The 21,327-nt window shown below is 51.1% G+C and overlaps 2 protein-coding genes and 1 long non-coding RNA gene across 3 annotated transcripts; 1 reads left to right on the top strand and 2 right to left on the bottom strand.

The window, feature by feature from the left end:
- Positions 1–1,097: 1,097 nt before the first annotated feature.
- Snx15 (sorting nexin 15) lies at positions 1,098–9,585 on the bottom strand. The gene is made up of 8 exons (XM_055610562.1): positions 9,318–9,585; positions 5,771–5,806; positions 5,434–5,554; positions 4,243–4,358; positions 4,001–4,148; positions 3,597–3,740; positions 2,006–2,263; positions 1,098–1,478 (listed from the first exon to the last, which is right to left on the bottom strand). Exons 1-8 carry the CDS (start codon positions 9,414–9,416, stop codon positions 1,387–1,389), a joined length of 1,014 nt encoding a protein of 337 aa, XP_055466537.1. The 5' UTR covers positions 9,417–9,585; the 3' UTR covers positions 1,098–1,386.
- LOC129679415 (uncharacterized) lies at positions 9,137–12,334 on the top strand. The gene is made up of 3 exons (XR_008720546.1): positions 9,137–9,255; positions 10,092–10,212; positions 12,150–12,334. It is a non-coding gene; the product is annotated as an uncharacterized LOC129679415 (long non-coding RNA).
- Positions 12,335–14,575: 2,241 nt separating this feature from the next.
- Arl2 (ADP ribosylation factor like GTPase 2) lies at positions 14,576–21,032 on the bottom strand. Its single transcript, XM_055610620.1, has 5 exons — positions 20,897–21,032; positions 17,751–17,861; positions 17,501–17,663; positions 16,150–16,230; positions 14,576–15,007 (listed from the first exon to the last, which is right to left on the bottom strand). The coding sequence occupies exons 1-5, from the start codon at positions 20,959–20,961 to the stop codon at positions 14,873–14,875; spliced, it is 555 nt and encodes a 184-aa protein (XP_055466595.1). The 5' UTR covers positions 20,962–21,032; the 3' UTR covers positions 14,576–14,872.
- Between the last annotated feature and the right edge of the window lie 295 nt (positions 21,033–21,327).

The raw sequence follows: 21,327 nt of genomic DNA, 5'->3' as shown, positions 1-21,327 counted from the left end.
CCACAGTGGTCCTGTCCGAATTCACTTTCCTAGGAAAAAGAGGTCTTTTTTTTTTTTTTTTTTTTTTTTTAAGATTTATTTATGTATACAGTGTTTTTCCTGCCTGTGTGCCTGCAAGGCAGAAGAAGGCACCAGATCTCACTATAGATGGTTGTGAGCCACCATGTGGTTGCTGGGAATTGAACTAAGGACCTCTAGGAAGAGCAGCCAGTGCTCTTAACCTCTGAGCCATCTCTCCAGTCCTAAGAAGGGGAGGTCTTAATACTTTATTATTATTATTTTTTTTTATCATTTATCCACACCATTCTTTGTCCATCAGTGGTAGGAAGAGGTTTTTAATTTGGTCTGCTGCCAACCTCTCTAGTCTGCCTAATATTACCTTTTAAAGTTTATTCTGTTCTGATTATCCTGCTCCTGAGTAAGTGCAGGGACAGATGTGCCAAAACTATCTTGGAATCAAAGCCCCATAAGGAGGTGTCTGGCATATTTACTGGAGTCACAACCTCCAGGGCATAAGGAAGACCTTCAAATAGGCCCAGATAAGGATACCGCCCTAAAGCAGGAGGGGTACTATGGTCAGCAAATTCCTGGGGAAGTGTAGAAGCAGTAGTCCTGGGAGGAGGCATAAATGATTCATAAGGAAACTTCCATCAGTACAATATCCCCAAGTTGTACAAATAATGAAAGCCCACTAAACATGGAGCACATAGATATGAAGGCCAAAAGAGTGGGAGATTGCACACAGCGACTGCCTCACTCTGCTCATCTTTGCCAGATCTCTGTCAGGCTGCTGGGCTGCCTTTATGACTTTTACTGTTCCCATTAGAGATGGCTGTGACACATTAGGTATGACTTGCTAGACACAGCTAATTCAACTCTGTTGGTATAAGTAAACTCAGCCATAGGCAATAGTAAGCAAACGGACTTGGTTGTGTTCTGACACATTTTTTATTCACACACATTTAGATTTTATAAATTTTTCACTTGTCAAAGAATCCTTTTCCTTCCAACCATTAACAACAACAACAAAGAAAGAGAGAGAGAGAGAAAGAAAGAAAGAAAAGGAAAACCCCTTGTATCTCAAGGGCCTTAGAAAAAAGGCAGTGGGCCAGGTCTGGCTACAGATGCTGGCTCTAAAGGGTGAACTGACAATTCAGTGGCCCAGATGCCACTCACATGAAACAGGCAGATAGGACCAGAGGGTCACGTCTGACTCCAAGGAGGCAGACAGGTCAGAGGTGATAAGTCTCAGCTTTTCTCATACTTGATCCAGTTAACACAGATACGGCCCTGGGGTTACAAGAGCAGCGGACGAGGCAAGGTCCCCAGGAGAGGCATGGAGGAGGCTGGCAGTGCTGGAGCCGACATCCCAGGAAGGGTCCCCGCTCAGGGCAGGTATGCTTGAAGGGTCTCTGCCCGTTTCAGGTACTCCGCTGCCTTCTTTTTCACACCTTCCCGGCGGGCAGGGGATGGGTCACCTGTAGAAGGCAGATGGCACAGCTACCTTCAGAACTGCTGGCCGTAATGTGCCCTTTGCCCTGCCCTGGGCCCTAGTGTGTCTTTGTTACATTTTATGAAGCTATTAAAAAAATTAAGGAAAAAGTCTGCTCAATGTCTCCAGCTGACCTGTGAGAAACAAAGGCTCTTGATCCTTATTTTTCCTTTAAAATATTTCATGTGTGTGTGGGAGTGAACATGTGAAGATACGGGGACAGCCTCAGCTGTAGGTCTCCCCCCTCACCGTGTCAGAGACGGGGTCTCTTTGTTGTTCTCTGCTGCATATGCCAGGCTCACCAGCCCTTGAGTTTCTGAGGGATTCTCCTATATGTGTCTCCCATCATGCCATAGGAACACCTGCTTTCCTTACTGCGCTCTTGCACACCACGTGTGGGTTCTGGGTTCTAATTCAGTTCCTCATGTTTGCACAGCAGGCACCTCCGCCATGGTGCCATCTCCCCAGGCCCTTTGCTTTTCACTTTCCCTTCGTCCTTACTGCCCTACTCACCTGAGACTCCCTGAAGCAGGATGTGCACCCCATCTTGGTAGCCTTGGAGAGCAGCAGCATAGGCGCCAGCCTTTTCATTCCGCAGGGCTTGAGTGATGAGCTCTGTGGCCTGGCCTAGGTAAGCTGGGGCAGGCGCTCCAGCCTCAGCCTCTTCCTCCGCCTGTCCTCCTGGCTCCCAGGGCTCCTGCTCTAGCCTTTTGGACTGCACCTCCATGGCTGCCAGCTCACCTGTGTGGGTGGGGCTGGGGCCTGTCCTGTCTGCAGTTAAACAGGGAGGATTTAGACCAGTTGGGCCCCCTCTTTCCCAGGGCCTATTGCCATTCCAGGCTTATTTTGTTTATCAGGACCCAAACTGGCCCCCATGGAAGAGCCTGGACAAGCCAGAATTCACTTGAGCAGAGCAGAGCAGCTGTGACCACGATTGGTTTGGCAGAGCTTTTTGGAAAGGCTTAGTGTGTTCTTGTTGCACACGTGAGTGAGGGTGAGGGTGTGCCCTGGCACCCAGGTCGAGGCCAGAGGACAGGTTTGGGGAGTTGTATTTTCATCTATGGTGGGTTCTAGGGAGGGAACTCGGGTTGTCAGGCTCACAAGGAGGGTGCTTTCACCCTCTGAGCCATCTTGCTGGTCTTTCTGCCTTTCTAGTGCTGGGATTACAGACATGTGTCACCTAACCGTTTTTGTTTGTTTGTGTGGGCCTGGTTATCCTGTAATTTGCTACATAGACTAGGCTTATCTTGAACTCACAGATCTGCCTGCCTCTCCTGAGTGTGTATATATATGTATAGGTGTGTCTATATGTATGTGTCTATGTGTGTGTACATAGGTTGGAGGACAACTGCCAGAACCTGTTGTGTCCTACCATGTGAGTGCAGGTCTCCAGGCTTGTTGGCTTTATCCATGGAGCCATCTTGAAGGCCCTTATTTCTGTTTTTAGAAGTAGCACTAGAAATTGAAGCCAGGGCTTTGGGCATGCTAGCAAAACATTTTACCAGCTGAGCTGCATCCCCAGCCAGCTCAGCCACTGAACACCCCAGCTGCAGTCACAGCATGAGCAAATAAAGCTTCAGTGTTTCTTTGCTAGGGAATTGTGAGTAGTTCAGTGCCATGACCTGTATGGGGAAACCAGCCTAGCTCTGATGGGCCCCAGGTCACTGTGGGAGCCCGGGGCCTGCTGCTCTTCAGGCCCAGACCTTGCCCCATTGACTGGGGGTCCTCTCGGGCCTCGTTTTCTGTTTGCTTTGCTTTGTCTTTGAGGCTATGTAGCCCTCACTAACTTGGACTGTGATGAAGATCATGACGGCTTCAAACTCATAGAGATCCTCCTGCCTCTGCTTCTACCTCTCAAGTGCTGGGATTCTGGGTGTATGCTGCCACAGCCAGCCGCAGCAGGTCCATGAGCATGTGACCCTGTGATGCTGCGCTACCCAGAGTGTGTGCAGAGAGGAGGGCTCCGCTCCCCCTCCACAGTGCTCAAAGCTTCTCGTGGCCATGGAGGCTGCCGGCTGGCTTCAGTAGTGCCAAGGGGCTTACACAGATGGCATGAACTCCCTTCCTGCCCCTTAGTTGTTCTCACCCCACCCTTGCTCCTTACCCTCTTTGGAGTAAGGGTCAAAAAGGGCAAGTTCAGCCTCAGAGAGGGGACCTCGAGCTGGAGAGCTGGATGCATCCTCAGTGCTGTCACAGTTGAAGAGAAGATCCAAGGCCTCTTGGGCAGGGCTGGACGGTAGGGGGTCCACTGAGGAGAGACCAGGGGGACACTGATGCCTGCACTTACTCCTTCTCAGCTCTCAAAAGACAATCTCCATCTCGCTTAATCCTTGCAGCAACCATGGATATAGACATGGCCACAAATAGGTCTGGAACTGTTTGATAGATGAGCAAACTGAAGCCCAGAAAAGAAAAATGACCTGCTCAGAGGTCCTCCACAGGTGGGCAGGAGAACTGCCCACCCCTGCTTTTCCCTGAGACTCACTCCCTTCGCTGAACCTGATGTACCTGGCACCTCCAACTCCTCCTGGCCCCTCCTTTCTGCAGGCAGTGGCTGGAGTAGTCGGGCCTCACCAGGAGGTGGGGTGGGGATGAGAGGGGGTGGCAGGATTCGAAGGTCCCTGGACACCTCAGAGGGCCGTGTCACCTCCCCACCCTGCAGGAGACAAGGTCCAGGAGGGGAGAGGAGTCAGGAATGCTGGGAGGGAGGGAAGCTATGGAGGAGCGAGGGGAAGAGCAGATGGCCTTACCCGGAAAAATTCCTTGAGCTGGGGGCTGTTGTTGAGCGCAGGGATGGGCACTGTGAAGCGCAGCAAGTCCTCTGCACCCTTCCGCCGCTCCTCGATCACAGAGGCTTCAAACCGACCTGAGACCCGGGGACAGGAGAGCAGCCACGATAACAGGGGCTTCTGGTCCCCAAGCCCACATTTCCTGGTTCTGCCTGACAAGTGCCAAGTAGCCTGCTGGCCCCCCCATGCTCTCACGAGCCTTCCCTGGCTCCTCCTGAAGGCATCTCCCTCCCTGTTCATCTCAGTCTTCCTCCAGACGTGTAATGAAACCTGCTTCCTGCTGGCTTCAGGTCAGGGAGAGAAACAAATGCCCTGTTCTCAAGGGTACATAGACAGGGAAGCAAGAAATGCCTCTCTTCCTTTCTTTTTCTTTCTTCTTTCCTTCCTTCCTTTCTCTCTGTCTTTCTTTTTTTTATATTTATTTATTTTTTGTTTTGTATACAATTTTTCTGTCTGCATGTACACCTGAACACCAGAAGAGGCACCAGATTTCATTATAGATGGTTGTGAGCCACCATGTGGTTGCTGTGATTTAAACTTAAGACCTCTGGAAGAGCAAGCAGTGCTCTTAACCTCTGAGCCATCTCTCCAGCCCCTCTTTCTTTCCTTCTTTTGACCATGTCTCATTATATAATTCTGGCTGGCCTGGAACCTGCTATGTAGACCTAATGGACTCTTGGGTTCTCTGTTATAAAAACTAGCTTGGTTTTGTCACTCATGTCCTCCCTGCCTATGTGATGCTCCCTGTCAACCTGGGGCTCTGCCAGCAACAGAGCCAACAGCAGATGTGGCCTCTGAACCTTGGACCAGAGCCCTATGTCAAAATAAGTCTTTTTTCTGTAATAACTAATGCATTCAAGTGTGTGGTATTGTGTTAATTGCAGCAGAAAACAGACTAAGGCTCAGACAAAGGCCCTTTTGCTGAACCTCATCTTGATGGGAATGTTAATAGCCCAACACACAATAAGGGGTAGGTTGCTTTGAGACTCAGTTTCCCCATATTTCAAGGAGAGCATCTCAGAAGGCTCATCCAGTTTTCCTGAAGTGTCTGTTCAGGGTACATGATCACACTTCACCAGCCCCACCAGTCCAAGGCCCCTTTGCCTAAATCTCCCTGCACACCGAGGCCAGAAGTTCACAGACAATACTCACCAAACACCTGGGCACGGGGGAAAGCTGGAAACTCCTCTAGGCGGCGGAAGAGGTTGCGGTGAGTATAGGCCAAGTCCCCATGGAGCTTACGGAAGTCACTGTATCGCTTCCAGACTACTACCTATGAGGCATGTGACACTTGACCCATGTGACACTTGACCGGGCCAGCAAGGTGGGGAAAGTGGCCTTCCCATGCTCAGGGTGTCCTAGGGGCCAAGAAGGACTGCACACACCCTCTCCACCAAGAAAGGAGGCAGGTCCTTAAAGATACAAGCTATTCCCTTACTGATGCTGGATATGGACATGGGAACAGGCCCCTCTTTCCCAGGATCCTTACCTCTTTGATATCCTCTGGGTCCTTCTTTGAGATGAACTGAGAAAGGAAAGGCAAGAGCCAGGTTAGACCAGAGCCTGTGCAACACTGGATTGTCCCTGAAAAGCTGAGTAAGTCTCAAGGGCCTCCTAGTTTCCCTTAAAGGAAAGTGCCTGCTGTTAGAAGAGTACTGGATTTAAGACTTGGAGCCAGTTTTCTTTTGGGTTTCTGGACACAGGGTTTCACGCAGCCCAGGCTGGCCTCAAACCAGCTAGTAGCAGAGGCTGGCTGTGTATTCCAAATCCTCCAACCTGCCTCCCAAATGCTGGGATTACAGCATGCACCACTAGGCTCAGCTATTTTATTGTTTATTTTTGGTACTAAGAATTGAACTCAGGACTTCTTGAGACCTGAGCTAGCACTCTTCCATTGAGTTTCATCCTCAGCTCCTTGAGAAGTTTTCCAATTGTACACCCATATCTTCATCTGATAAAACTGAGGATACTGAGCTGGGTGCGGTGGTGCACACCTGTAATCCTCGTACTCAGGGAGGCAGAGGCAAGAGGATCTCTGTGAGTTCGAGGCCAGCATGGTCTACAAAGTTGAGCCCAAGACAGCCAAGGCTGCATAGAGAAACCCTGTCTTGGAAAAAATAAAAATAAAAAAGTGAAGAGATGGAATATATATCTAGGTAACCCCATAGTCAACTTTATTATGTTTTTAAAGTTGGTCTTTTATCTATCTATTGGATAGGTGGCAAGGTCTCCCTATGTAGCTCTGGCAGGCCTAGAACTTGCTGTGTAGATTAGGTTGGCTTCAAACTCACAGAGATCTGACTGCTTCTGCCTCTTGAGGGCTTGGGAGTAAAGACATGTGCCATCAGGCCTGGCTCTCAACTTAACTTCTCTCCTAATTCCTTCCTAGGGCCATGTCCTATATTCAGAAAACAAAAAGCTCCACTTCTCTAAAGAAAGTCTGTGGGCTAGAGAGAAGGCTCAGTGGTTATGAGCACTGCTCTTCCAGGGGACCCAGGTTCAATTCCCAGCACCCACATGGTGGCTCATGAGTGTCTGTAACTCTGGTTCCAGGGAATCCAACAACATCACTCAGACATGGTGCAGGCAAGACACCAATGCACATAAAAGAAAAATAAGTCATTAAAAAAAGTGAGAGTCTGCCCCAGGATTCAGTTCCTCAAGGGAGGAGCCCTGAGGTCACAGAACCAAGAAGATAGACGAAGTCAACTGGGGTTGGGCACTCTAGAAGAGCAGAATTGGCCTGAGACAGAAGGAATACTTGGTTTTCACTGTTACGTTTATAGATGTTTTACAGTTAGATTTGTACAGTTTGTAATCATTAGCAGTTTTCAAAACAATTTTTTCTAGACCCCAGCAAATCAGACATGATTAAGATACTTATTTAAGAGTTAAGGGTGGGGACTGGAGAGATGGCTCAGTAGTTAAGAGCTTGTCCAGATTGTCCAAGGACCAGAGGTCAGTGCCCAGAACAGCACCCATGGTATGTAGCTCACAACCTTAACTCCAGCTCCAGGGATTCAATCTAATGTTCCTTCTCCTGACCTCCACAGGCATCCAAGCAAGCTGGGAAACACATCCCCACAAACATACACACAAATCAAAACTAAGGGGGCTGCAGAGATGATTCAGCAGCTAAAAGCATTTGCTGCTGTGGCAGAGGACCTGGGCTCGGGTCCCAGCAAGCAGACGGCAGACTGAAACAGTGTCTAACTCCAATTCCAGGAGATTCAAAACCTTTTCTGACCTTTGGGGTCACCAGGCATGTATCTGGTATACATACATACATGCAGGCAAAACACTCACACATATAAAATAAAAGTAAATGAATCTGGCTGGGCGGTGGCGGCACATACCTTTAATTCCAGCATTTGGGAAGCAGAGGCAGAGGCAGAGGCCTAGTCACAAAGGGAGTCCAGGACTGCCAAGGCTACAGAGAAACTCTGTATCAAAAAACAAAACAAAACAAAACAAGACAAAAAAACAAAACAAAACAAAAACGAAACGAAACGAAACAACAACAACAAAACTAAAACATTACAAAATATTTTAAGTAAATAAACCAGGTGTGGTGGTACAGAGCTTTAATCCCAGCACTCAGGAGGCAGAGGCAGGAGGATCTCTGTGAGTTCCAGGCCAGTCTGGTCTAACAGAGAGAGTTCCAGGACAGCCAGGGCTACACAGAGAAACCCTGTCTTGTTGGGGGGAGGGAGGAAGTAAATAATTTTCTTAAATAAAAGACAAGGATCATCCAATGGGTTGTTCTGGCACATGTGACCAGCGCACTCAAGGGGAGGGGCTGTTCAGATCATCTTCAGTTACATATTGAGTTTGAGAGTTGGGTTTGTGTGTGTGTGTGTGTGTGTGTGTGTGTGTGTGTGTGTGTGTGTGTGTGTGTTGCACTTGTCTAGCATGTGGACGGGCCGGAGTTCAACCATAGCACTGAAAAAAAGAAAAAAACTGCATGTGTAAGGCATGTGACTAGGTCTCAAAAGCTAACAGAAATACACATACAAAAGGCTAACAAATGCTTTTGCATCCTACCCTCCGGCCATCTTTCTAGAGACACTCACTCTGTATATTTTTGGTATGCGGAAGAAGCAAGTTTTTGGGCTGAACACACTGGAGATGTGTAGGATTCTTCTGGCTTAGACCCTCCGAGAGGGACCTTTATGTGTTTGCTTTCTTTTAACAGGTGACAAGTTGAAAAAAATTTAAGTACAAGAAAAAGTACAGTTAGCCTTCCGGCAGCAACCCTGTTTCTCCCGCAGGAAGCCTCCATAGTTACTGGCCCTCGGGTAAAATTCTAAAAGCATTCTTTCCTGCGGATTTATTTTCAGTTTCCCCCAGGTCTCTCTCTACTCGGTTTTATTGTTACAAACACCAGCTTCAGCTTTTATTGACTTCCTTGGAGAGCTCTGAAGATGGTAGACTTCACTCTTTTTGAATTGCCTGAGTTTTTTAAACCACACAAATACATTTTTAACGAAAAACTCTTTGAAAGACCTTTTCATAGTTGGGCACGGCAGCCTAGGCCTCTAATCCCAGCGCGTGGGAGGCAGAGGCAGGGGGCTCTGTGAGTTCAAGGCCAGCCTGGTGTACAGAGCGAGTTCCACGACAGCCAGGGCTGAGTGGAGAGACCCTGTCTCCAAAAAATATATAAAAAATACAAATAAATAAGATAGAGGGGTTTTTTACGTATGAAGCGGAGCTAATCATCTAACTCCAGGCGATTAGAGAAGGACTATTTGGGCTAACCCGGAGTTTTCTTGCTTTAAGAAACTTGAAGACTGCACTTGCCAGCACCATCAAAGAGGCAGGGGCACAGGCGTCCGGCAGAGCAGTGGTCCGCACGTTTAAAAACGACCCTTAGCCCCGCCCCAGGTGGTGAGGCTTCCGCCTCCGGCTCCTTTTAAAGGGGAACCCACTTCTGTAGGCCAAACCGCGACCTCCCAGCAGCTCTTTGCCTTTAAGGTACACCGTGGGCGCCGGGCTGCTTAACCGGGTACCGCTCCCCTGGCTGGGTCCCGCCTCACCTGCGCGGTTACTTTGTACTCCGTGTAGCCCTTGGGGTGGGTCCTGGGGTCCGAGACGGTGTAGTGCCGCAGGAAGTCATCCTTGGCCTGGCGCGACATGACAGCGGAGCTGGCCGCGGGCCCCTCCTCCCGCACGTCGGCCCGCTCCGCGCGTTCAGCCCGCTGCCACCGCCGGGAACTGGCCCGAGCCCTTCTTCTCCTCCAGGCCCAGGGACCTAGTCGCAAGTGACACAGCTGTTCTTGGCCTAGGGGCGTGGCTAAGGGAGTGTCTGACAAGTTCTAGGTCATTGGTAAAGCGGAGATCTGGGTAGAGAATTAGGATTGGTTGTTTGGGGGAGGTTTTACCAGCTGACGCCGGGGCGGGTGATTGAGTTCATCCTACCCCAACGTAAACACTTCTTAAAGACTTGCGAAACTTCTCCCCTGCTTCTCTTTATGTCTATCTAGCCTCTTCTTTATTTTATGAATTCTTTTAAGCTATGGTCTCTGCTGTGTTGCCCACTCGCACTTCTGGACTTAAAAATATCCTTCCTCAGCTTGCTAAGTAGCTGGATCTACAGGTGCTTGGCACAGGGCCTGACCCACGCGACTTTCACTGTGTTCACAATGGGCCAGACAGAGCCGAGTTAAGTTCCTTGTATCTCTGTGCGGGATTGGCTGGGTGACTGACATTTTCTGACGCTGAAAAAGCTGGAAAGTGACAGAGGCTCTCAAGTCATAAGGCTTATAAGGCTTACAGCTGTCTGAATTCCCCTTTACTGCTTTAAATTTCAGGAGGTGGGACATTGCGATGATCTCATGTTAGCCCAGGTTGGCCTCAGACTCACTATGGACTCGAGGCTAGCCTTAAATTTCTGATCCTCCCTTCTCCACCTCCCAAAAGCTGAGATCACAGGTAAGCATCACCACATTTTCCTCCCTTGACTGCTTGCACCTAGTTTTCTTTCTTCCTTTTTTTTTTTTTTTCTTCTGTATGGCCTTGGCTCCACCTAGTTTTTTATCTATGGAAAGGGGGACTTGTAACAGTGTCTACTGTAATAGAGCTGATCAAGGGTCATGCTGGCAGAACACAGGTATGGTGAAAAACCAACACCAGGTCAAAGCCAAATTGGTGAGGAAGACATATCAACATGTTATCACTAAACTCATAGATTCCTGCACATTCCACCACTAGCAGAAATCCCATCTTCAAATGGGAAAGAGATAGGTAAAAGAACCATTGAAAAATTTGAGGAGGTGCTGGGTGTGGTGGTGTATGCCTTTAGTCCTAGCACTGGAGATGCAGAGGCTTATGGATCTCTATGACTTTGAGGCCAGCCTGGTCTACAGAGCTAGTTCCAGGACAGCCAAGGCTACACAGAGAGACCCTGTCTTGAAAAACAAACAAACAAACAAACAAATGAAGGCAAACAAACAAACAAACAAACCTGCAAACCATTTAATTGGGACTTGCTTACAGTTTCTGAGGTTTAGTCCATGATCACCATGGTGGCATGAAGGCAGACACTGTGTGAAGTACCTGAGAGTTCTACATCAGGATCAACAGGCAGAAGAGAGAGATATATACTGGGCCTGCCTTGGGCTTTTGAAACCTCAAAGGCTACCCACAGCCATACACTTACTCCAACAAGGCCACACCTCCTAATCTTTCTCAAATAGTGCTACTCCCTGATGACTAAGCATTTAAATATATGAGCCTGTGGGGGCCATTCTTATTCAAACCACCACAGGGCTGCTGAGATGGGCAGAGCCCCAGGACTTTCTTAAATAGAATGCTGACTGTGGGTCCACTGTCATGGGTGAAACGCCCCTGTGGGAATTAGAGAGGAGCAAATCCCTCATGACCATCATTGGTGCTCAGGATACAAAGCCAGTGCAGCACTCTGGTCCCCGCCCCCGAACACACACACAGCCACACACAGGATGACCTGTGATGCCCAGACTGTGGCTGGTGGCACCTATAAATTTGAAGGATTTGGGGGTGCTAAGCTCCCTCCTGGCTTAGCATGTACTTGGAGACAACTAACTGGCATTATCAGAATGAATTTCACTAAGCCACTCATCATGGGAGCAGAAGGGGTTGTCAAGGGGCTTAAGGACAAGACTCGGTGGCTAAAGAGTGCTTGCTATTCCTCTAGAGGACCAAAGCTCAGAACCCAGCACCCATGGCTGGCAGCTCACACTGCCTGTAACTGAGCTCCAGACGATCCAACACCCTCTTCTAGTCTCCTCAGATACGTGTGGCACACCTCTCTCTCTCTCTCTCTCTCTCTCTCTCTCTCTCTCTCTCTCCTGTCTGTGAGGCAGCATCTCACATAGCCCCAGCTGGCCTTGAGTTCTCTGTGTAGTTGAGAGTGTCTTTGAACTCCTTGTTCTCCTGCCTCCACTCCCAAGTGCTGGGATTACAGGTGTGCACGGCTATGCCTAGCTTCCTGGTTCTCTTTGCCTCTCCCTGTCCTTGCTAAGCTCTTTTTGTCTGGAGCAGTGTAGTTCCTGGCCCTGCACAGATCTCCAGGTATACCGGATGCCAGCAGAAGTGGCAGGGAAAGGTGGCAGCTGCTTTGTGCAATGGCTCCTGCCCATTGCCTGTGAGACGAGGCTCCACCTCAGCACTTGCTCTCTCCTCAGTCCTATGATGACCGTAATGCTCTTTTCTGTCCTCTGTGCTTGATTCACCTCTCCCTGCTTGCTCGGGGCCCAGGAGAGCTGATACTGGAGTGACTCCATTGCTTCAGGTTATGAATGCTTAAGCTCCCATTGTTTCAAATCACAATCATAGCTGACACTGACCCGGTGCTCCTGTTGCATCTGACGCCAGCTTATTCCTATTAGCAGGGGCTGACATGATCTTTTGCCAGATGGACAGAAGCCCAGGTATCAGACAGTTCTGTGGCAGAGCACGGTTGTCTCTGGGTTCATGATGGGATCGAGAGCATGCCGACTTCAGGTTGTGGAGAAAAGGTCAGCTGCTGCTGCCACCCAATAAAGCTGATGACTTGAGACCTTATCTCAACACACATACACAGTGTTTTTTGTGGTTCTCCTTGGTTTTTTTTTTTTTTTTTTTTTTTTTTTTGGTTTTTCCAGACAAGGTTTCTCTCTGTAGCCATGGCGGTCCTGGAACTCACTCTGTAGACCTGGCTGGCCTAAAACTCAAAGAGATTCACCTGCCTCTGCCTCCCAGGTGCTGGGACTAAAGGCGTGCACCACCACTGCCCTGTTAGCAGAGTGTTTTTTAAAATAACAAGCCAGCTTGGAAGATGGGAGCTTATTGCTCGAATTTCAATCTACCATAAACTTAAGCCTCTTCTGGGATTTTGACAAGAATAGACAAGGTTCCCAGAAGTTGCCCTGGCTAAGGACGGTGAGCATCATGCTAATCTAAAACAAATGAGCCAAACAAGGCTGTCTGCTGGTATCTAGTTTTATTATGACAGTGCCTGTTCCAGGCTCTGGCTGTCGTCCTGGGTGACTCTCCCCAGAGCCTGAGACAACAGTGTGTTCCTGGGTGGTGTGCAATTTAATCAGCACAAAGAAAACTGCTTGGAGTGGTGGTGCAAACCTGTAATCCTAGCACTGGGGAGACTGTGGCAGATGAGTTCTAGGCCAACCTGGGTTACACATCTAAAAAAAAAAAAAAATTTTTTTTTTTTTGAAAGAGAAAGAAGTTTTGAAGCCTGGCCCAGTGTGCATGGCTGTAATCCCAGCATTCTCAGACAGAAGCAGAGGCAGGCTGAGAAGGGAGGCCAGCCTGATCCAGGACAGCCATTTTCTTGAAAAAAACAAATGGTTTGAGGCAGATGAGAGAGGAAGAAAAGGAGCGGAGATCAGAAACCTGTCTTGGAGAGCTGAACCTGGGCAGGGAAGGCTCTTTAAATTCCTTGGCAGATCCACTCCAGGCCTGTCTGGAAAGACTAGACGCCTGTGTTCCCTCCCCGAGGATCTGGGTCTTGCTCAGGCCCCTGCCTCTCCAGAGGTGGCATGGGTGGGGCGCAAGCCCAGTGTGTCACTTCCCTTTAGTTAACCGTAGTGGAAGTTTTGGTTTCTTTAAAAACTCAGTTATGTAAACAGGTTTTTTGCTTTCGTGCCAAGCGTGGGGTATGGAGCTGCTTTTAGTTTGTCCACAGCTGATGACTGCCTCATGTGGCTCAGAGAGGGGCGTGTCAGCTGGGTAAAAGCCTTGTGTGGGCTCAGAGAGGCACATGATCTTTGCCAGCTGTAGAGAGTTTAATTCCGAGGATTTGCAGGGAGTATAAATATGAGAGCCTAGCTCTCGAAAGGGCGAGGGTTTCGAGGAAGAAGGCTGCTTATTCATCTTGCGTTTGCCATTGCTGGACATCCTGATGACTGAGACTGGTATTTTCCCCAAGGACCCAGTGACCCTAACCAGTTGGAACTAAGTCTAGAGAGGTCTACGTCCCCTTTCCCTTCTAACCTTCTTTTTCTCCTCCTTAGTGTTGGGGGGGGGGGACTGGAAGGGAGATAGAGGCATTAAGAAACCCCCCAAAAAATAGAACTAAACAGACCCCAGGACACAGTCTGCTGGGCTTGGTGGCATCAGGACCTCCAGCCAGCTTCTGCCCTGGGCATTTCAATTTCAAGCAGGAGCAACAAGAGGTGGCAGAATGCAGGTCCCACGTGCAGGCTTTGAGCCAGCCACTTACCTTGCCAGAGGCTCAGCTCCGCCCTGTGGAAGGAATACGTTAAGTCTATGGAGTAGGGCTGACCGTGCTCTGGGCCTCGGGTAGCTCTAGGGACGGAGCCATCAGTGGCTGAGGACAGCCTGGCTAGGAGCCTCCAGCGCTCTCAACATCAGGCTCTGGCAGTTGCAGGCTGCTACGGCCACCTGTGTGCCCTCTCCTCTGCACCGCAATCCTTTATGGAGCTCTTTCGGATCCAGCTTCCTAGAGCTGTGCAGACTGCCCACTGCATGGTATTCCTGGTTGCACTGGCAAGCTAGGAACTGAATCTAAGCTATCTGTGAGTCCCAGGCTGGGGCGGGGAGCAAGTGTTTTGTAACTCGTACTGATGAAGGCAGGAATTAGCACTCCCTTCTCAGAAACCTCTCTTTCTCCTTGAGTCCCTGTTTTAAGGTCACCTCCTCTAGGAAGCCTGCTTGGCCGCTGGCAGATGGCAACAGCTAGCCCAGCCCTGAGCATATTCATTTGACAAGACTGAAGTTAACCCCTCTGCTCCGATCTGGGCTCTCTAGAGCCGGCATCCCAGGTGAGCGCTCCAGTCAGTGACTCACAGCTGGCTCAGGCAGGAACTGGGCGAGGAGTGCTTTATTCTTACTGCCGGACAGAGGCGATACCCAGGACCTTAGTAGCAGCACATAGTCCCTCCCAGCCTTTCCTTTTGGCATGGCAGCTGCAGGCCGCTTTGGGAGCCAGGGTGACAGCCCTCGCCCAGGGGGAGCAGCAGCGGGCAGCAGTAGCAGCAGCAGGTCACGGTGGGGTAGGGAGTGTTAGTCTGGCCGGCTGGTGCTCTTCCCTCCCGGCTGGTGGCTGAGGAGGACAAGGGCCTGGACAGTGAGCTGGGGACACTGAAGCAGCTCAGTCGGCAGTGAAGATACGACTGGAGATGTCATCAAGAAGCCAATCGATGCCGGGCAGCAGGTCCTCACCGGTGACAGCACTGCAGCCCTGGATTCGCCAGTGGTGGCTGCGGATGGAGGCCAGGTCCAGGGCCTGGGGACATAAAGGACTGGTGGTACCAGCAGGCCTTGGCCTGTCTTTTCCCAGTCACCCAGCAGGTGACTTTGCAGCTACACAGCAGCGCTACTCAGTGACAGAAAGCCAGCTTGGGCTGCTTTATGAGTGTGTGCTAGGAGCCAGGCATTTTGCAGGGACTACAGAAACCATTTCATCTCTTGCCTACGGCCTTCCAATCCAGGGATGGTGTGGTCCATTTTGCCAAGGAGGGAATCCAACTCAGAGGCTCTGCACCCTTCCATGTCACACAGCCAGTTAAAAGGTGACAGCGAGACTCAAAAGCCAGGTGTGGTGCGGCACACCTATAATAGAGCACTCCGGGTGGGGGGTGGGGGAGGAGGTGGAGGATTCTAAGCCTGCTAGAGTCACAGTTAAGGTGTGCTCCAGGGCTGGGGCAGCATGACACACAATCCTGGCTTGTTTTACCTACTATGTGACATTGGACAGGTTACTTAGCCTATGTCTGCTTCACCCACACATGACTGTTGTACAAATGAAGAATGAAACCTGTGAGTCCACGCAGATAACCTTGCAGTGGAGAGCACTCACTACAGTCTGGCTGCTAGAACCCGGTGAAATGACCTATTTAAAGGTCTGCCTTTTCCCAGACTGTGGGCCGCTCTGCCTTCTTAAGCATCAGATTCCCAGGGCTCTGCTCTACTTAGGTCTTGCCACACAGTAGGAGCTAATAATTGCTTTTCATACCAATTATTAGCCAGCCACAGAGGTGATTGCGTGGAGTTCCAGGCGAGAGGACTGCTGCTGAGTCTGAGACCAGCCTGGGCTACAGAAATCCCATCTCAAAAAAATACTACTAGGCCTGCGGATGTGGCTCAGTTAGTAGAGGGTTTGCCTAGCATGCACAAGGCTATGGGAACAGTCACCAGCACTGCAGAAACCGGACATGCGGTGCACCACACCTGTGATCCCAGAGCTCTGGAGGAGGAGGAGGAGCAGGAGGAGCAGGAGGAGCAGGAGCAGTTCAAGGTCACTCGGCTTCCTAGTAAGTCTGAAGCCTGCTAGGGCTACTGAAATCCCGTTTCAGAAGGCCAAAAATTAAAAAGAGTAAAATTAAAAAGACCCTTTACTCGGCGAGCCTGCACTGGGGCCTGACTCACCTCCTGAATAGCATTAGAGGACAGTGCTCCAGGCAGGTCCTGCTTGTTGGCAAAGATGAGGAGAGTTGCTCCAGCCAGGCGCTGGGGAAAGAGAAGACAGGTTGTGGGGGTGGAGGAGGCTTAGAGTACGCTTGATCCCTTCTCTACAAGCCATAAGGTCAGTGGTCAGCATGCAGGGTCAGGAACAGGGCTCCAGGTTGTAGGGGAGGGCCAGGTGGGGTAGGCAAAGTGGGCAGGGCTACTAACGCTAGCTACCACACAGGGGGCACCTCTTCCCTCCAGGCCTCAGTTTCCTCTTCCATAATGAGGGAGAGAGTGTTTGCCCACAATGACCCCTCTGTAGCTCTGGCCATGTACAGAAAGCATGAGAGTGCTGGGGTCCTGCCCTGGAGACTCTGGGATAGAATCACCTGCCCCTCCTCCCAGCCACAGAACCCTTAAGTTGTACTTCAGCAGACTGCCCCGTCGGCCTCTATCTACTTATTCCCCTTGGTGCATTGTGGAATCTCTCCATGTGCAAAGAGAAATCTAACGAGGGCTAGCCCTGCTGGGCCTTGGCTTAGCCTTCGACAACAGGGACCTCGCTAGACCTGTTCAATACTCCAGGAGAGGCCGCAGTCATCCCAGTGGCATGTGTCTATGTGAGGCCCGTGCATTCCTGTGGTTCCTGCACAACCGTTCACAACTCCCTCGTACCCTCTAAAAACTGCCCTGGCCTTCAGCTAACTGAAGTGTGGCAACTTGTTTCAGGCCCTGGGACAGTCGGAGCACACTAAGGAAACAGCAGTGTCCAAGTATCGCCTGCAGCTTAAGGAGCTGCTAATTCCCCAGCATTAGTGGTGCCAGCTGTAATCCTAGCACGAGGATTACTAGGCTGGGGCAGGAGGACGGACAGTTTGGAGCCAGCCCAGACCACATAAGAAAACCTGATCTTAAACACCCCTTCACTGCTCCCCCCCAAAAAAAACCTGCCAAAATAAATAGCCAATAATGGAGCATAGTGGCATACACCTGTGATACATTGCATGCACATAATTTGGGAAGGAGAGGCAGGGGGATAAGCGGTTCAAGCCTCAGCCAGTTAAGGCCAGTCTGAGATACAGAGTAAAAGCCTGTGTCAAACCACACAGTCTTTTAAGCTAGGCGAAGTGGAGCACGCTTGTAATCCCAGCACTCAGGCAGAGGCAGGCCGATCTCAGAGTTGGAGGCCAGCTTGGTCTACAAAGTGAGTCCAGGACAGCTACACAGAGAAACCCTGTCTCAAAACACAACAAATGGCAAGACTAGCCTAGTTATTTTAGGAATATGGAAGTTGAGGCTGTTCTGTGTCTTCCTGAAGCCCAGGGCACACCTCCTCCACCAGCAGGCTCTGCAGTTCTCTCTGGCAGTCCTGCATGCGCTGGCGGTCAGCACTGTCCACCACCCAGATGAGGCCATCTGTGCTCTCAAAGTAGTTCCGCCAGTAGGAGCGCAGAGACTTCTGGCCACCCACATCCCAGATGTTCAGCTTGAATCTGGGAAGGAAGGGGCAATGAAAGTCAGGCTGGTCCTGCCCTCCCTACCTTCCCTAGCCCCTAGTGGCCTTCAGTGACCCTTCTCACCCTCGGTGCTCCAGGGTCTTGATGTTGAAGCCCAGGGTTGGGGAGATGGTGTCCACATCTTCTCCGTTGAACTTTTTGAGGATGGTGGTTTTGCCAGCATTGTCCAGGCCACTAGGGCACAAAGGCTAAGGAGAAGTCCCTGAGCTCTGCTGGAGGACACGCCATCACATGACCATCCTCTTGGGGACTATTTTCTACTGTATACTGAAACAAGTTGAGCATATGCCTGGCTCATAATTGCCTTGAGACAAATGTGGACGCATGAAAATGGAATTTTATCATGTTGGCCAATTCAAAGTAACCTGTGCTAGGAGCCAGGCATTTAGCAAAGTATAATTTATGTGACAAATATTGAGGGCCTATTATGTGCCAGGCCCCTCAGGGTCTCCACCTTTATGCAACTTAAACACTAGCAAGAGACTAAATAATGGGGCTGGAGAGATGGCTCAGCAGTGAAGAGGAGCTGGGTTCAGTCCCAGCACCCCCACAGTGGTTCACAACCAAACTCTGGCCTTTGGGGACCAGGCACTCAATAGGGTGCACGTACATACATACAGGCAAAGTACTCACATGCATAAATAAGTCTAAAAAATATTAAAGACTAAATAAAGCAGAAGAGAAAGTTGGGTACCTGAAACCAGTGAGGACCATTCCCGGAAGGAGTGCCTTTCAGCTTAGGTTCCAGACAAGGCTGTATGGGGTGTTAAGGCCCCAAATAGATGGACCCAGCCTTTTGAAGGACCAAGTGCAAGTATGTAGAGATGGCTAACACCTTCACCTGTTTCTGGAATGACCTGCAGACTCTGCTGCAGAGAACAAGCCAATGGGCGAGCTCAACAGCAGGTGAGAACCAGGGGCAGCAGCTGAAGCCTGAACTGAGGGGTGAACGGGAAGAGACGAGCTCTGCAGTCAGGACCTCTTCCTGCTCACGGACCCTGCCCAGTGACACCCAGCTGCGAGAGGGCGTGAGCAGAGTACTCGTCTTTTGCAGCCCAACTTTAGCCTTGGAAAGCTATCCCTGACTATCTCTATCCCTTCCTACGCTGACCACCCTTCCTGACGCCTCTCTCCTGTATCTTCCTCAGTAGCGGACAACTCCCATCTCACACGAGGCAGCAGAACCATGTCGTCACTCACTGCCCCGTCGGCCCGTGAGTCAGTCCCAGCTTGCCTCTACAGCCCATCTTGAGAACAGGCGTTTACATTCAGCCAACCTCCATCGGCTTACTTTGGGGCGCCCCCCCCTCCCCCCACAGCAGGGCCTTGCTATCTGGCTGCTAACTTTATGTAAAACAGACTGGCCTCAAACTTGTGAAGGTTCTCCAGACTCTGCCCCCTGAGCGCTAGAATTCCAGGCCTTTAATACCATGTTGGACCTTTCCTGCGTTTTTGTTTTAAGAATAAGGTCTACATAGCCCTGGCTGTCCTGGAACTCGCTCTGTAGACCAGGCTGGACTTGAGCCCATAGATTTACCTGCTTCTTCCTCCCGAGTGCTGGGATTAAAGGTGTGCCTTGCCACACCCGTTTTTTATTTTGAATATTTTATGAGTTTTACTTGCATGTATGCATGTACAGCATATGAGCACAGTGCCCATTGAGGACATCAGGACCCCAGGACTGAAGTTAGAGAGCTGTGAGGCCCAAGTGGATGCTGGGAACTAAACCCCCTCCGTAAGAGCAACAAGAAGCGCTCTTAACCACTGAGCCATCTTTACTTATCCTCTTGCTTTCTTAAGTCTCCTCTTATCAGACTGATGCTTCCTGAGCCTCGCCTTGCCAGCTAGGTCTCCAATGACCTCCTCATTGCTCTCTGTTGCTCAGGTGGCCCGGGTTGCACTCCACTCCAGCACTGCCAGCCACTCTTGTTGGTCCTCTCCCAGATCCCTGTACTCCTCATCTCATAGTCATTTCTAGGCTGACGGCTGCCACCTACCTGCCCTGTTAGGGTTGGTGTCTTCCCAGGAACCCGATCCTCTCCTAGAACCCACCTCCTATCTCAGCAAACGACTCCTGGTTCTTCTGATTACTCTGGCCAGATAAGAGTTGAGGCTTAACTTCACCTCCTCTCCTCCAATCTAGCAGCGGGGCTTATCCACACTATTGTCATAATACCCTCCTTCCATGACCTCACTACTTCCATCATGGTCCAAGCCACCATGTTGCTTTCATAGTACAGCTGCCAAAATGGTCTCAGTCCATGGGCTTGCCCTCTCTCCAGCCACTCTCTACTTCCCAACTTTTCTTGAATAATGGCAGTCTCATCCTCCTCCAGAGCTTTTGCACCCGCACCTGCTTAAGTTTTCCCTATCCCTACCTCCCTCAAGTGTTTGATCAACAATTACCATCTTGGCGTGTTCTTTGACCACTGTGGACTGTACTCTTCTTTACCCACACTACACATATACTTGCGTTATCCCTTTTTTCCCCTCCTCTTCCACTGCAGCATAGCCACAATAAAGGCTTTTTCGTTTCCCTCTTTTGCCACATTCCCTAACATAGTGGGTGCTCCGTAGTCATCTAATGAGTGTCTTTCTCAGAACCGTCTAAAACAGACACGAGTGGTAAAGTTCTAAATGCACATTAATTTCCCTCTTCTCCCTCTGCCAGTCTGTAGCTCGCTGATGTCTAGGCTGCCGGGTACAGCGTACGGGGCGGGTGATGCAGGCGTCAGTTAATTCAATGGAAGGTCGGCTGGGACGCAGAGTGACAGTTGGACCTGCGGCCAACGGAGTCCACGCCTAGCTGCAGAGGCCTAGGTGGTCCTTACGCCCCCAGGATTCCGATCCTACGGGAGCCGCCAGGGCCGAACACCCGGGGACAAAGGGGTGGGGGTCAGCGCCGGGGAGGAGCGGGGCCCACGCTCGGACCCTAACGTCCGAGCCACCCCCACGGCGTCGCGCCTGCCAATGACACTGGAGTCCCCGGTCTAGGCCTGGCCTTGAGACCACCGAGCCGGCCCCGGGACGCCACCCCCTGCCCCGCAGAGTGGTACTGCCCACCCCGGCACCGCGACGAGCAGTGGTAGCGCCGCGTGCGTGACGCACCACCGGCAGCGGGTGCCTACGGCGGCCGCGCCCCCGCGCCCGACTCCGCCCACCCGGCGGGGCCCGCTCCCCTCGCGGCCGCTAGGGCGCTCGGAGGATACAGCATGAGCAGCCGCAGCTCTCGCTCCTTCTGCTTCATCTTCTTCAGAATGGTCAGAAGCCCCATGATCCCGCAGCCCCCTCCGGGCCGCCGTTTCTTCCAGACCCAGGACCCCGCTCCCCACTCCTATTGGCCAGCCGGGCGCTTGGTTCCGCCCTCCCCGTCACGTGACCGCGGCTGTGGGACGTCGCCCCCTAGCGGCGCGGCGGAGACTTTGCGGCCTGCTACGTTAACCCTTCGCCTCCGATCGGCTGAGGGTTGGTGGACTAGGGCGTCGGACCCCGAACCTTCCGACACCGCGGCCTCGGGCGGGGACGCGAAGCTGACACTCTGGAGCTGGAGCTCGTTTGGGTAGCGAAGACCCGTGAGCCAGGAGCCCGAACCTGCTTCCACAAAGGGCTGACGCAGCATTCGGGAACCGTAACGTGGCCC

Source organism: Psammomys obesus, unplaced genomic scaffold, assembly GCF_907164565.1.
Source record: "Psammomys obesus unplaced genomic scaffold, mPsaObe1.curated_primary_1811, whole genome shotgun sequence".
Lineage (NCBI taxonomy): Eukaryota > Metazoa > Chordata > Mammalia > Rodentia > Muridae > Psammomys > Psammomys obesus.
This window is presented reverse-complemented; position numbering and strand designations above follow the sequence as displayed.

Bases quoted from the DNA above. Each gene is read 5' to 3' on its own strand.
- Snx15 (XM_055610562.1), bottom strand. From the start codon at position 9,416: ATGTCGCGCCAGGCCAAGGATGACTTCCTGCGGCACTACACCGTCTCG. The intron at 5,555-5,770 runs GTAAGGATCCTG...CATGCCTCATAG, and splicing joins ACCCAGAGGATATCAAAGAG to GTAGTAGTCTGGAAGCGATA. The intron at 3,741-4,000 runs GTACATCAGGTT...GTCTCTCCTCAG, and splicing joins GGAGGAGTTGGAGGTGCCAG to TGGACCCCCTACCGTCCAGC.
- Arl2 (XM_055610620.1), bottom strand. From the start codon at position 20,961: ATGGGGCTTCTGACCATTCTGAAGAAGATGAAGCAGAAGGAGCGAGAG. The intron at 17,862-20,896 runs GTATCCTCCGAG...TTTGTGCCCTAG, and splicing joins GAGCTGCGGCTGCTCATGCT to TGGCCTGGACAATGCTGGCA. The intron at 16,231-17,500 runs GTGTGCCCTGGG...CTCTTTCCCCAG, and splicing joins AGAGCCTGCTGGTGGAGGAG to CGCCTGGCTGGAGCAACTCT.